Source organism: Apteryx rowi, unplaced genomic scaffold, assembly GCF_003343035.1.
Source record: "Apteryx rowi isolate R43461 unplaced genomic scaffold, aptRow1 scaffold_60, whole genome shotgun sequence".
Classification (NCBI taxonomy): domain Eukaryota; kingdom Metazoa; phylum Chordata; class Aves; order Apterygiformes; family Apterygidae; genus Apteryx; species Apteryx rowi.
Window position 1 is genome coordinate 1,359,486 of NW_020450872.1, and position 15,415 is coordinate 1,374,900.

The window sequence follows — 15,415 nt, forward strand, 5'->3', positions numbered from 1 at the left end:
TGAGGTGTTTTCAAGCTGAGCACAGATATGGAATCAAAGTGTCCAGATGTAAGAAGTGTCCCTGCTTTGTTGACTCCAGTATGATTTACCTTGGATGAAGGGAAGCTGGCCTCACTGCCTGTAAACTGAATGGCCAGCCAGGGCTCCTTCTGGTTTGAAATGCATAGCTGTGTTCCAGCTATCTGAGAGCTCTTCTCCTGTGTCCTCGCAGTAATGGGGGAATAATTGCCATTTACTCCTTCACATCAGACAGATCTGCTTGGAAAGTTCCTCACCTGTTTTCTGTTCTCTTCTTGTGGGGTGGTTTCAACAGTGTGCCCTGGAGATGCGAGACTTCCCCTGGGCAGCAGGAGGCACACGTCTAGAGAATGCTGGAGCTGCAGGAGGGAAGTGCCCAGTGCAAAACCAGAGAGGAGCAAAGAGAAAAAAGGCAAGCAGACAGACAGCGTTGAGAGAAGCGGGTGGCAGAAAGTGCTTCAGAGCTGCCTGTGGCAGCAGGCTCCCCAGAGGAACTTGACAAGAGCCCATCTGCGTGCGTGTGAGACTGTGAGCTCAGGATTTCTGTCAATGCATTCCAGTAACCCCAAAGTGAGGAACTCCCCATCAGGCAACACACAGAGGTAAGGACAGGAGCCTGCAGTGACCTGCTCTGGGTTGGTGCGTGGTGCTGTCCCTGCTCTGCTGTGGCATTAGGCAAGGACTGCTGCATGAGACTTACTGGTCCTCCTTTACGCTTTGGTCAGGCCTGCTGAGTACCTGAGTGCTGGCTGCACAGTGCTGAGGAGCCTCTATATTTGCTGGGTTCAGGATGAGCTGAAAGAACTCTACACCTGTGAGGTGCAAATTCTCCATTCCTCCTGCCCTCCTCCCTTCTATCAGGGGTTTAAATAGGTTGCAGGACAGTGAACATGCTGTTCCTGTCTGTTTTTTTTCCCCTTCTAATTATCTGTTTCCCCAAGGGGTAGTTGGGCAGCAGAAGGTCTCTCTGTCTGTATTTTCACACAAAATGCTTCCTTCGTATTATTTGCCTGAACAGCCTGGAGGACTGATCAGCTGTGCACTGAGGTCCTCTGTATCATTCACCTGCCAGATGCAGGTCAGCATCTCTCCTCCACTAATTTGGAAGGGGAAGAATATGGAAGCAAAGCAGCGTTCAGGGACTTACAATGGTGTGATTGACAGCATTCTCAGGCTTGATTATTTACTCCTAGAGGTCATCTGGAGCTTAAGAGTAACTCAGAGGGAGTGCCTCTGAGTCAGATGTCTGGCCAAAAGAGGAAATGGCATGTGCGAATCCCACAGAGAGGATGCTAGCAAGCACTGTCTGTTGAAGTGATGGTGTTGATGGGAAAACAAAACACGGAAGATTCCTGTAGCAGTGGAATGACTGGCGGGTGAGAGGAAAGGATGGCTAATAAGTGTGTAAAACCCAGAGGAACAAAATAGTTTTAGGATTCAATTGGCTGAATGGGAGAGGGAAGGAAAGGATGCTAAATTTCCTTTGACAAATTAATGAAGCTTCGTCTGCCCCATTTTACAGGAGTGTACAGGGAGATGGTATCCTTCTCTTTCCTTATTCAGAGGCAGGTTGTAGCTGGTTTAATTGTTTTCACGGTCAGAGTTTTGTGTTTCCCTGGCAGCTCGCCCCAATGTATGATGAATGCTGCAGTAATGCTGGGTTTTCCTTGTGCTCCCTGTAGAACTGGCTGGGGAGGAGCAGGGGGAGAGGTAGGGTGGGGGGGGTCTGCTCTGAGCAGTGCTGCACTGTATAATTTGGGTCTGGGAGAGTGGTGAGGTGAACTTTATTGTGCCTTGTTTGTTTACTCTGAGCTGGTCTTGGTGTGAGGCGCTTCTCTGTGCACATAGAAACCGTTGTCTTTATTGACAGAAGCCCCAGAGGTAGGTCCTCATGTGACAGCAGTTCCTGGGCCCTGGCAGGTCTGTAGCTTGCCCTAGTGCCTTCTTGGGCAATGAGATCCCATCTTGGATAATAACCCTTTCAGGGCATGTTCAAAAAAGCACCTGGATGACTCTAAGCTTGCAGGCATTTTTTTATTTGTCAGCAATTGCCTTAGCTTGCAAAGGTGGCAGTGGTTGTTTCTGCTTTTCTCTAATCTGTTCCCACAGGGTTGAATGATTCCACAGTCTGATCTGTCACTTTTTTTTTTCTTTTCTCTTTTTCCCTTGCCCCCAGTAGCCCCAAATCAAAGCAGGAGGTGATGGTCCGTCCCCCCACAGTGATGTCTCCGTCTGGCAACCCCCAGCTGGATTCCAAATTTTCCAACCAGGGCAAACAGGGGGGCTCCACCAGCCAATCCCAGCCCTCTCCCTGTGACCCCAAAAGTGGAGGTCACCCTCCCAAAGTACTCCCTGGCCCAGGTGGGAGTATGGGGCTGAAGAATGGGGCTGGAAATGGTGCCAAGGGGAAGGGAAAGAGAGAGAGGAGCATTTCGGCAGATTCCTTTGAACAGAGGGATGCTGGAACTCCTAATGATGACCCTGAAATCAAAGGTACGTTTGCTAGAAGGATACACGTGCAAGTGCAGATAACTAGTATGAGTATTTTGTGAAATGAAGAATTGCTATGCAAGCATTAGCAAAGCACTTACTTGTCTGTGGTTCTGTAAGTGCCAGCCAATGGAGTCTAAAGGTCTTGAGAGCAAGTGAAGAGAAGAGGTTTTCATAGCTGGCATCAGTAAATGTGTCCATCCTGTTCACGTTCAGTTGAAGTGCAGCCCTGACTACGGTGGGAAAGTTGCCTTGTAATACTGAAACACCCCCAGAGGATTTTAAAGTACAAATGCAACCTGTTGGTTTCCTTCTGGCCTTTAGCCTTCCAGGAACTGCTCTGGTTGAACCGGGGTTTTGAACAATATGCAAGCCTGTTTTGACGAAACAGATACATACCTTGCAGCTCTCTGACTGATAACACAAGCCAGAGAGCTGAGATTTCTGGGTTCTGTTTCTCGCTCCAGCGTTGTCCCAGTGAGGCAGTGCAAAAACAGACTAGATGTGCAGTCCTCCATCTTTCATTTGCAGCACTTTATTGTCCATGTGTTAGGTCTTCTGGCTAAGGTTGCCAAAGAGAAAAAAAGTAAGGTTTTGCACAGTGTTTTCCTTGGATGCAAACATTTTTCTATTTCTTCATTTTAGTGCGTACTTTTCATGCTATTCCACATGGCCATTAGGGAATGCAAAGGGATCAGCTCTGGGAACTGCCTTTTGGGTTGGAATGGGACAAGCTTTTTCCCAGCAGTCCCTTTAGGATAACATGGCATTAGAGAGAAGATGCATGGTGTAACAGAAGACCATTCTTTAGCAGTGGTTGGGGGAAAAAGCTGTGACCATTTTCCAAACATGAGCCAAAGATGGGGGCTCTAAAGAGCTCCCAAGCTAGTGATTCCCCTCTTTCCCCCTTCCCTCCCCACTCCAGACTGCAATTCTGCTGATCACGTGAAGTCCCAGGATTCTCAGCACACACCACACTCCATGACTCCTTCAAATGCTTCAGCCCCAAGGTCTTCCACACCTTCCCATGGCCTGACTGCTACTTTGGAGCCAGCAAGTGGGCAGAAAACTCCATCCAAAGTGGTTTATGTCTTTTCTACTGAGATGGCCAACAAGTAAGTAGGTGGATGCTTGATTGTCTTCAGGGAGCAGGGCTTATGTTTGTGCTCCCTTTTTATGAGACTTGCAAGTGCATTTTCTCCATCAAGTGTGATTCTGTAGCAAAAAGTCATTACTAAATATTTTGGGGAGGATGAAAGTGCTGGGGTGAGGAATGTCCCTGCTTCTTGCCCTCTGAGAAGTGATTATTTCTTCATCTGAATGCATTTTTGGCAAATGCTGATATTGTTTTGCAATCTATGTAGTGAATAGAGGCAGGGATGGCTTAACCAGAGACATGAGCCCTAAATGTTGATGAGCTTATAGATGTAAGCATTTTCTTTTGCTACTTATCTGGAGTCAAATATGCATGGCTCTGTCTTTCTCCCTTCTGCCAGCTGAAGGAGAGAAGGGAGGGTGGTTAGGAAAAATTCATTCTTAGCTTCAACTGGGTATGTGCATCTGTCTGTCTGTCTTTGCAGGGCTGCAGAAGCTGTGCTGAAGGGACAGGTGGAAACTATCGTGTCCTTTCATATCCAGAACATCTCAAACAGCAAGGCAGAACGAAACACTGTACCCTTGGTAGGGATTACCTGCATGTGGGTGGGAAGGGAAATGGTAAATATGCTTGTGTGTGTTTGTGTTTCAGAGAGAGGAATGATTATTTATGCTCTAAAATAAATTTTAGGATGGAAAAGAGAGAGCCAATTGTTGTCCTAGCCTTCTGTGAATAAATGGCTTGGATCATCCAAAGAAGAGCAAGTCTTGCAGTATTTAGGTGGTATATTTTTGACCCATTGCTCGTGTAGAGTTAGCACAGAAGCAGAGGGTACCTGCTTTTGCTTGAGCAAAACAGATGTTTCTTCATGTCCAAGATGGCGCTCTATAATTGCTGTGTGCAGACTACCCTTCCTTGCAAAGTGTGGGCTAGCGGGATTGAGACAGGATGTTTCATTTGCACCTCTGCTTGTATGACACAGCTGTAAGAAGAGCAAGTGACAGCGTGTGGCTTTGTCTTTCAGAACCCCCAGATCACTGCACTTCGGACTGAACCCAAGCCCCTGCCACAGCCACAGCCTCCCGCCGCCCAGGACCAGAACCCTCCCCAGAACGCCAAAATGCAGCCGACTCCACCCGTGTCAGCACCAGTATCCAAATCCAGTGGCCCCCCATGCCCCATAGATCAGGACAGTCCCAGCGTGGAAAGCAAAGTGATGTCTGTGGGCAGCCCTGCCAACTCTACCCCATTGCAGACAGAAGGATTTGGGCAGAGTTCGACCCCCAGTAATCGAGCAGTTAGCCCGGTCTCCCAAGGTAGCAATAGCTCTGCTGCAGACCCCAAAGGTCCTCCCCAGCAGGTGTCTGGTGGGGACCCATCCAGTATGGGTGAGAATCCAGATGGACTCTCTCAAGAGCAGCTGGAACATCGAGAACGCTCGTTGCAGACGCTGAGAGACATACAGCGCATGCTCTTCCCTGATGAGAAGGAATTTTCAGGAGGGCAAAGTGGGGGGCCACCTCCGAATTCTGGGGTGCTGGATGGTCCCCAAAAGAAACCTGAAGGGCCGATACAGGCCATGATGGCTCAATCCCAAAGTTTAGGCAAGGGGTCAGGGTCTCGGACAGACGGAGGGGCTCCATTTGGCCCTCAGGGACACAGGGACATGCCCTTTTCCCCAGATGAAATGGGGCCACCACCCATGAACTCCCAGTCAGGACCCATAGGCCCAGACCATCTAGACCACATGACTCCTGAGCAGGTGGCCTGGCTCAAGCTGCAGCAGGAGTTTTATGAGGAGAAGAGAAGAAAGCAAGAGCAGGTTGTTGTGCAGCAGTGTTCCCTGCAGGACATGATGGTCCATCAACACGGGCCTCGTGGGGTGGTCCGAGGGCCTCCCCCTCCATATCAGATGACTCCTGGGGAGGGCTGGGGCCCTGGGGGTCCAGAGCCCTTCCCTGAAGGCATGAATATGTCACACTCTCTGCCCCCCAGGGGCATGGCCCCTCATCCCAACATGCCTGGGAGCCAGATGCGCCTGCCTGGTTTTGCAGGAATGATGAACCCTGACATGGAGGGCCCCAGTGTCCCAAATCCTGCCTCCAGACCTGGGCTTTCAGGAGTTAGTTGGCCAGATGATGTGCCAAAAATCCCAGATGGCCGAAACTTCCCTCCTGGCCAGGGTGTCTTCAGTGGCCCTGGCCGAGGGGAGCGATTCCCCAATCCGCAGGGCCTGCCCGAAGAGATCTATCAGCAGCAGTTGGCTGAGAAACAGATGGGCCTCCCTCCTGGACTGAACATGGAAGGCATCAGGCCTGGCATGGAGATAAACAGAATGATTCCCTCCCAGAGACACATGGAGCCTGGGAATAACCCCATCTTCCCTCGCATGCCAGTGGAAGGGCCTATGAGTCCCTCCAGGGGGGACTTCCCAAAAGGAATACCCCCACAAATGGGCTCTGGTAGGGAGCTGGAGTTTGGGATGGGCCCTGGCAGCATGAAGGGGGACATAGGTATGAATGTCAGCATGGGCTCCAACCCACCCCTGGTACCTCAGAAGTTGAGGGAGGCAGGAGTGGGGCCGGAAGAGATGATGAAACTACGACCTGGTGTTTCGGAGATGCTCTCCTCTCAGCAGAAAATGGTGCCGTTGCCATTTGGAGAGCACCCCCAACAGGAGTATGGCATGGGTCCCAGGCCTTTTCTTCCCATGTCTCAGGGCCCAGGAGTTGGTCTCCGAAATCTCAGAGAACAGATCGGGCCTGACCAAAGGACTAACAACCGGCTCAGCCACATGCCGCCACTACCTCTCAATCCCACCAGTAACCCGAATAGCCTCAACACTGCTCCCCCTGCACAGCGCAGCCTAGGCCGCAAGCCCTTGGATATCTCCGCTGCCGGTCAGGTGCATTCTCCAGGAATCAACCCCCTGAAGTCTCCCACAATGCGCCAGGTCCAGTCTCCCATGATGGGGTCTCCCTCGGGGAACCTCAAGTCTCCTCAGACACCCTCCCAGCTGGCAGGAATGCTTGCAGGCCCCACTGCTGCAGCTGCCGCTGCCTCCATTAAGTCCCCCCCCGTTTTGGGGTCTGCTGCTGCTTCTCCTGTCCACCTCAAGTCTCCGTCTCTCCCTGCACCTTCTCCTGGCTGGACTTCATCTCCAAAGCCTCCTTTGCAGAGCCCTGGGATTCCCCCGAACCACAAGGCGTCTCTCACCATGTCTTCTCCAGCCATGCTGGGGAATGTGGAGTCAGGTCAGTGCCACCCCATTTAGCTAAATTTGGGTCTTTGGTTCATATCAGGTTCTTTGAAGCATGCAGGAAAGTGAGGAGGTTTCTTGGAGGGAGATAGTGCAGCAAAGCAAGATGTCACTTTCTCTGCCTGTTTTCTGAGGCAGGCTGTGTTGAGGCTCAGAGCTTGGTGGATATGTTGGTGGAGCATAAGTGGTTTTCTTCCTCCTTTTGTACTTGTTCACACCATACCTCCCTTGCATCCAGATGAGGTTAGTTTGGATGATGCAAAAGTGAAAGTGTGTGGCTGAGAGGTGGCAAAAAAGGTAGTGTTTTATTGGGAGAAAATAGTCCTCAGAGTGGTTCTTCTTGGCCATTCTGCCTCTAGCTCCTGATGACTATAGATTTGTGGAGAAGTTTCTGCTTATGTCACGGAAGTGCTTTGAAATAAAAGGCTTCTACAAGTACATGCTGATCATAGAAGCTGTCACTGCCAATCACGTATCTAGGCTCAGGTACAGTTAATGCTTTCTAGGTTTACCACCGCAGATGGGAAGGAGATGTACTAACATTTGTTCAGACTTTCACCATTTCAGAAATAGCTGAACAGCAAGTGGGCACTGTAGCGCCCTGGCAGGGCCCTGGTCTCCCTTTGCTAGCACACAAGGGCTGGACTGTGTTGTGGGACCTTGGCATCCAGAGGTTGTGCCTGAGAGCATAGATTGCTTTTGAATCCCTCTGGGCTGCTTGGCCTTTCAGCAGCGTGGGTCTCTGCTCTCTCTCCCTCTCCCAAATACTCCCGAGGCTTGTAAGGGATGAGGTTTGTCCCTCTGGCCGGACTCTGACTGCAGCAGCCCTCTGGAGTTTTCCTGCCTGGGAAAATCTTGTGGGGGACTTGGCCAGAGGCTGGTGAAGAGGTTTGCCCACATTGCCCTCTAGTGCTGCCGGGGATAACAACACTTCGGAGGCTCTGGCGGAAACGCCTGGTGAGACAGGGAGGACTGGGTTGCGACTGAATTAGCAGCCTCTGACACAGTGGCGGTGGTAGGGAGGTAACCTCTTATATCATTTAGCAGGATTGCCGGTCGGGTCTCTGTGCTGTGGTCTGTTTGGGTGTGGAGACTGGATTTTAGGGTCTAGCATAGCTGCCAAGGCAGTGCTTGGTATGAGCCCAAACTGCTAAAAGTCTGGATCGAATGCTTTAGTTCATGCCTAACACCATGCTTAAACAATGCCTTCCAAAATGGAAGTGTTTTGGAGTTGAGGGATTTTCTTCTCCATTTTTGGGGGGTGGGAGTGGAGTGCAGTGAATTTTGAGTGGTAGTACAACTTTGGTTTAGCATCTTTCCTTCAAGTGTGGTCAAGTAGCATGAAATTCATTGGTGAATAGCAAAAGAGATTGGAAGTACAATTAAATTATTTCTAGTTTTAGGAGAGCAAAGAATAATGTTGATCTAATAGGTACAGAGAATGCTTCTTTAACTGGAATGAACAGTAAATATGTGTATGTAAAACCTGAAATGAAATTAAAACAAAGAATTGTAGCTGCTGATACAGCTTGTCAGAAATCTGCCCAAATGTCTCAGCATAAGACTTGCTAGAGCTTTTCATGCACAGCCTGTCTTCTGTGCTTGTTTGGTGCTTCCCCTAAAGAAAAAGGGAAAAGAGTTAAAGTTTACATTTGGTGGGTGCAGGAAAAATTGATTGACCTAGATGTAGATTTTTTTATCTAGACCTGGTGCATAAGTCTGTCTCCAGTGCATGGAAGTTGAATAGTAGGATTGAAAAGTACAATTTTCAGACTGTGGATTTGTACAGGCTCAAGGTAGTTCCAGTAGAAGTACAGAATCCAGAGTAACAAACATTAACCATCTAGATCAACAAGCTTATTTTTCTGGTTACCTTTCACAGGCATTGACTGCAGTAGTTAGATGGTCCCTTGTAATAAAAGGGATTTCTAGTTATTGAGACTTCTAGGAGAAAAGGGTGTGATTGAGGAAGAAACTTCAAGATGGAAAAAATTTAAAGTTTCTATTTTTTTTTTTTTTCCTTAAGGTGGTCCACCTCCTTCCACAGTCAGCCAGTCTGCTCCTGTGACTCTCCCTGGAAATCTTCCCTCTAGCAGTCCTTACACAATGCCTCCAGAGCCGACCCTCTCTCAGAATCCTCTCTCCATTATGATGTCCAGGATGTCCAAATTTGCCATGCCCAGCTCTACACCGCTCTATCATGATGCCATCAAAACTGTGGCCAGCTCAGATGATGACTCCCCTCCAGCACGCTCCCCAAACTTGCCACCTATGAACAGTGTACCAGGTAAGAAACTCAAGGACATAGGTCCAGGCTATCAGCCAATGCAGTGAGGGTGATTTTTATGGAAGCTTCATTAGATGAAGAGAGTAAGAGGGGAAGCCTTGATGAGTATAGCCATGAGATGTTTTTGAGGAGGGCAACTGCAGTTCTTTGAAATGGGGAGACTGAATCTCTCCTTGTAACCAATTCTCCTGTCTAGTTTCTTCAGGAAAGTGTCTTATCTAGAAAACCCTTATGCCTGGGAGATCTTTCCACTCAGGCTGACTGGAATACTTGTGTGAGTGAAGGCTGCTCATGGGAATAAGGGTCAAATCTACAACATATTGTCTGGAGGAAACCTTTCTTCCTATGTCTTAAGACAGTGTTATAGAAGCTTCAGAAATTTTTTCCAGACATTGGATCATGTAGTCTTTCCTTCTCCCTCATTTTTGTGTATTGCCTCTGTTTCAGAAGAGAGTGTTAGAGTGCTTCCCCAAAACATACATCATCTGCTACAGGAAATGTGTAATGGCAATTGACCTTAGGCCAGGGCTGAGGGAAACTGTTCTGTTCTCTACTTCAGAGTTAAAGGAAAAGCAAAATAAAGTGTCTTCTTGGGTTGTCTTATGAGTGAACAAGTTTATATGAGAAATCCCTGCTGATTGCTTACTGTTCATGAGCACACGCATATTTAATAAAAAAAAAATGTCTTAGCCCCTCTGCCCCAGTTCAGTTAACGTAGTTGAAAGAAGGGATGACTGAATGTTTCATTACAGTGGCAATTGGTAGGAATTCTTGATGACTTTACTTGTAGGTTCGCTGTCTGTTCCACACAGTAATGATCAGAGTTGCTGAATATACTTGGAGAAGCTTGTTAATTGAATAAGCTTGTGATGGTAGCTCATTAACCTCAATGATCATGTCTTCCTAGTCTTATGAGTGTTTCCTGATTTATGCATTTCATGTTTCAAAAAGAGATTCAGTCACCTCCCAGTGGACAAGTGTCCATATGTTGATAATCTGCCGCCCATGTTTGTTACTGACTGCCTTGCCTAGATTGCCAGGAAAGTAGTCAAAGTATGGGTTGGATTGAGATCCTACTTCCAGAGCAGGCTTTAATCATTTTTTGATAGCTCAGTGACAAGCTTAGGGTGGCTGGTGTTCATGTGGCATCAATTTCCTGGTTAATACATCATTCTCCAGAGCCACAACTGACACCTTTTTACGAGTGATTTTTTTTTTGTGGGTTTGGGAATATTGCAGAAAGCTCTCTGGTATCTTCATTGTTTTTTATGGGCTGTTATCTAAATCTGACTCCTTATTTCTTCCCTAGGAATGGGCATTAATTCTCAGAATCCTCGAATTTCAGGTCCAAACCCAGTGGGTCCAATGCCAACCCTTAGCCCAATGGGAATGACCCAGCCTCTTTCCCATAACAACCAGATGCCCTCTCCAAATGCTATGGGACCCAATATACCTCCTCATGGGGTCCCCGTGGGACCCGGCCTGATGTCACACAACCCGATGATGGGGCACGGTTCCCAAGAGTCTCCAATGGTACCTCAAGGACGCCTGGGCTTCCCACAGGGGTTCCCTCCCGTACAGTCCCCTCCACAGCAGGTGCCATTTCCACACAACGGGCCCAGTGGAGGACAAAGCAACTTCCCAGCGGGAATGGGCTTCCATGGAGAAGGACCTCTGGGGCGTCCTACCAACCTGCCCCAAAGTTCAACAGATCCAGCACTTTGCAAGACTGGAGGCCCTGGCGGTCCAGACTCCTTCACTGTTCTTGGAAACAATATGCCTTCGGTTTTCACTGATCCGGAGCTGCAGGAGGTGATCCGTCCTGGAGCCACGGGAATACCTGAGTTTGACCTGTCCAGGATTATCCCATCGGAGAAGCCTAGCCAGACGCTACAGTATTTCCCTCGTGGGGAGGTGCCAGGCCGCAAGCAGCCACAGGGTCCTGGGCCTGGGTTCTCCCACATGCAGGGGATAATAGGAGAGCAGACCCCAAGAATGGGACTAACACTGCCTGGCATGGGGGGTCCCGGGCCAGTGGGGACTCCGGATATCCCTCTTGGGACAGCTCCATCCATGCCAGGCCATAACCCGATGAGACCGCCTGCCTTTCTGCAGCAAGGCATGATGGGGCCGCACCATCGCATGATGTCACCAGCACAAACGGCGATGCCTGGCCAGCCCACGCTAATGAGTAACCCCGTGGCTGCCGTGGGCATGATCCCAGGCAARGACCGAGCCCCCGCAGGGCTGTACAGCCACCCGGGTCCTGTAGGCTCACCTGGTATGATGATGTCAATGCAGGGCATGATGGGACCCCAACAAAACATCATGATTCCCCCCCAGATGAGACCCCGAGGTATGGCTGCTGATGTTGGCATGGGAGGATTTAGCCAAGGCCCTGGAAATCCAGGGAACATGATGTTTTAAGCTGCTACCATAAGACTGGATGTTCTGATCCTTGTCAAGATGAGATTCCAAGTCCTGAGGGCTTTTTTGGGAGCTTCAGGAATACAGTTTGGCCATGCAATAGGTGAAAAGAGACCAGAGGATGCTTTGGGAAATCTCGAATGTATGGAATTACCTGAAAAAAATTATTCATTTTAACAGGTTGGGTTTTTTGGGTTTTTTTTTTGTTTTTTTTTTAAGATTTATTTTTTAAAAATTATTTTTGTGGACTTGGGTATCCCATGACGGCACCTGCTTTGAGAATCTGTAGCTGTATTTTGAGAATTGCCATTTGTCACAAGTTGCACCATTCTCTGTATGTTTACGTCCTTCGGACTGGCTTCTCCCAGGACTTTCGGTTATTTGTTTTTTTTTTTTTTTTTGTGTACTGTACTATATTGTAAAAGGGATTTTAGCAGAGACTTTAGTCTTTGGGGTGAGAGGAGAATGGGATTCTAGGCTGTTTACTTTAGGTGGAGAATCCATCTTCAGAACTTCGGACTATTTTCCTTCAACTCCAATGTATAGAAAAACCAAACTACGACCTCAGAGCAGAGTATTAATGAAAAGCACAAAAAGGAACTTAAGTTCAGTGAGGGGAATCTTTTAAAAGAAATAAATAATAAGTTAAGGACATATTTTTCAAATTATGGCGTGCTGTCCAGCACCTTCTGTCTCTCCCTCCCACTCTTTATTAAATAGGCTTCTCTCTCTCCGTCCCCCTTCTGTCTCCTCCTATGGCAGCTGCAATACATTGTGTTATTTTGGGGAATAAATCTAGGAGAGCCTCTCCTCATGTGGGGACTCTTCCCACTTTCAGAAAGGGGCTGGACTTGGACACTGTTACATTCTACAGTAGTCTCTCTCACTGTTTCCTGTTCTCCTTTTCTTAGAAACCCCAAGTGATTTTATTAATGTGGGAGTGGAACAGACACTAAAAGTTATCCAGGATTTTTTTTGTGGTTATTTTTTTTTTTCCTCCCCAGCGTAAAACGTTCTGTGTAACCTCCATTAAATTTGGTACAAAACCACTCGCCAGGGCTGTGGTGTCAGAAAAATAAAATATATTGTTTCTTACAAAAATGAACTGTCTTTTTTATCCAATTCAGCTGTGTCTTATGTACATCAGAGTGCTGGCCAGATGACTGTTTGCTCTTCCACATGATCACAGCCAGGCTGGAGGCTAGGTGGGGCAAGCCTTGGCAGCTCATAAAGATCTGGTCTGTAGGCAGCTGTGCGTTCCTTGCAAGGCACTTCTGTTTGCTTTCTCCTGAATTGAGAAAAGCTTGCTTTTCCTTGGAGTGAGGTCTTATTTCGGAACACCTCAAGGATGGTGGTTACAGTCTTGCTCTCTCAATTTATAGAGGGTCGACGAACAGATGAAACTTGTTGTCTCTGTTGCTTCCTCTTGGTGAGTTTTTGCAGCACTACCAGATATGTGGTTTTGAGCTTTCCCTAAGCAGTGATGTCTGCCTGCTGAGCACTGGAGACTCTAATGCTGCACAAGATGCTTGGGTTGTGTGTCCCCCTGGGGGCTGTTGGACTGGGTAGTCTCTGACTTCAGTTGCTCAGAGGCTGAGATAGTGGGGACTGGATGAACTTAAATAACAAAGGTGAGAGATAAATCGCTGGTGAGCAGATTTTTATCAAGACAACCCTGCTGGGTAAATTGTTGCTTTGCTGCGGTTCTCATTGATCACTTCCTAATCCCCTGTCTGTCTTTTCAAGCTTCTCTTTGAGAGAATTTCAACAAGCAAGTTTTATGGCTTTGTCTACAAGGAGTGAAAGACCAGACACTAAAACGCTGACCGTGACTTGAGCACCACTCCTGGAGAAGACCAGGATGTGTTGGAGGAAGATCCTTAAGGAAGGGAGTGGGTTCTGAAGCTGTCTGCCAAGGCAGGTAGCAATTGATGTGCTCTCTGCTCCCCTGCCCCAGCACAATATATGGAATATGTAATCTTTTCTGCCTTCCTCTTACCTTTATTTGAACCTATTTCAATGAGTAGTTAACTCAAAGAGTTGGCTGTTAGTAGGAAACTTCATGTGCAGAATGAGTATCTTCAATATACTTGTGCATCAGAGGTTTTCAGAATTAACTGATGTTTAACAGGTAGAAAAAGAATCGTCCATGGCCGGTTTACCAAAGTTTAGTTGCTAGTGTTACAAAATGAGTGAACCCATGCACCTTTGTAGGCATACAATCCTCAACACATTCTGGTGGCTGTTTCCAAGTTCACCTTTGTGCTGTCATGCAAATTTAAAATGATTTTGGGTGAGAATTACTCTTTTGACAAAGTGTAGGATGTATGTTTTGGTGCTTCCCTCTAACAAGACAAGCAGTGTGCCTGAAGCACAGGCTTGTCAAGATTTTAGAAAGAGCTGACAATGACACAGTAAGTGTTATTTCTGTACTGCGGAGTTACCTTTTCTTTAAATGGTTGCATAGCTTCCTTTTTAGGATCTTGCACAGGAGCTGTCACACAGTGCAATCTTTTTAAGTGTTGCCATTTCTGCCATATGACTCCTGAATATTTTTATAATGTTGAATAAAGTCAACTTCTTGATTGACATAGAAATAACCTGGAATTTTTTTAATGATCTTCCTCAGTGACTCCTATACTTGCTGAGATATTTTGAATAGCAAAGGATTTCAGAGGGGATTGTGACTTAATCTAGAAAAATTAGCATAGGTGGTTCATGGTTTCAAAGCTACTTAACGGTGAGAGGATAGATTTTTAAGATGCCAGATAATTAAAGCTCCTTCTATGTCCATCTAACATAAAATTTTGACATTTGGTATCTTAAAAGATCTTTTCCTATAGAAAATGCAGAAGACTTATGTTCTCCTGAGTCCACACAGGTCCACTTAACCTCAGTGGCATTACCTGATTTTTCCCCCTGGATAATTGACAAGAGATTCTAATGCTTTAGCTGGCTCCAGTCTGAAAATCGACTTGGTGGGTATAGACAGAGCTGCTTGGTTTTGCTCTGATTCTACTTTTCCCTTTCCACTTTACAAATGAAAAAGCTTTCTAGCTGCCAGCCTTGCAAATTTACCTTGGGATCTGTAAGTCAGGCTCTGTTCTCTCCTGCTTATTTATAATCAATAGTAACTGTGACTCAGCTCTGGTAGTCATGGTGCAGTTGAAGATGGAAACTGGGGTTGCCATTTTTAGTTTTCTTCCTTTCTTTTTTTTTTTTTTAAACTTTCAAATTCTCCTCCTCCACCTTTGTTTGAAAGAATGAAATAGACTTTATTCATACATGCTTGGCTGCTCTTCCTCTCTAGTAACATGGGTGGAAACAGTCTGCTGTTCAAATTATCTCATCCCAGATGGCTGCGCAGCCGGAGTGCAGAGAGACTTAAAAGGTAAACCCAGCAGATGGTGAACTTCTGAAACGCAAAAGTAACGCACCACCTAAATCAAAAGTTAAAATATTTGAAATCTGTTTGTTTTAAAGTCGTAGACTGTTGCAAACTGGTCATCTGTAAAGTACACTGGCAGTTTTAAGCGCAATCCCAAAAAATTGATTTGAGCTCTGTACCTGTATCATGAGTTAACTTATCTACCAAAGAATATGGCAAGCAGCTAACTAGTCTTAGTTTAGTACTGAACTCCTGGTGGTACCAGTGGGTAATGCTTGAGAGAAAGGACCAGCACATGGAGATCTGATCTGCATCAGTCTTATTTGGGACTTGAATGCTGGGGGTGCTTGTGGTACAATACACGTGTCCTGGCTTGGAGTAGGCGTGGGTAACTGAATCCTTCCTTATGATAAATGGGAATCAAAAACATGCTCCTTAGACTATTCAAAC

The 15,415-nt window shown here is 47.1% G+C and overlaps 1 protein-coding gene across 1 annotated transcript; it reads left to right on the top strand.

Annotated features, from left to right (window-relative positions):
* Nucleotides 1-567: 567 nt before the first annotated feature.
* On the top strand, nt 568-11,728 carry BCL9 (B cell CLL/lymphoma 9). Its single transcript, XM_026083403.1, has 7 exons — nt 568-620; nt 2,195-2,511; nt 3,434-3,623; nt 4,089-4,188; nt 4,629-6,858; nt 8,890-9,150; nt 10,460-11,728. The coding sequence occupies exons 1-7, from the start codon at nt 568-570 to the stop codon at nt 11,575-11,577; spliced, it is 4,269 nt and encodes a 1,422-aa protein (XP_025939188.1). The 3' UTR covers nt 11,578-11,728.
* Nucleotides 11,729-15,415: the final 3,687 nt, after the last annotated feature.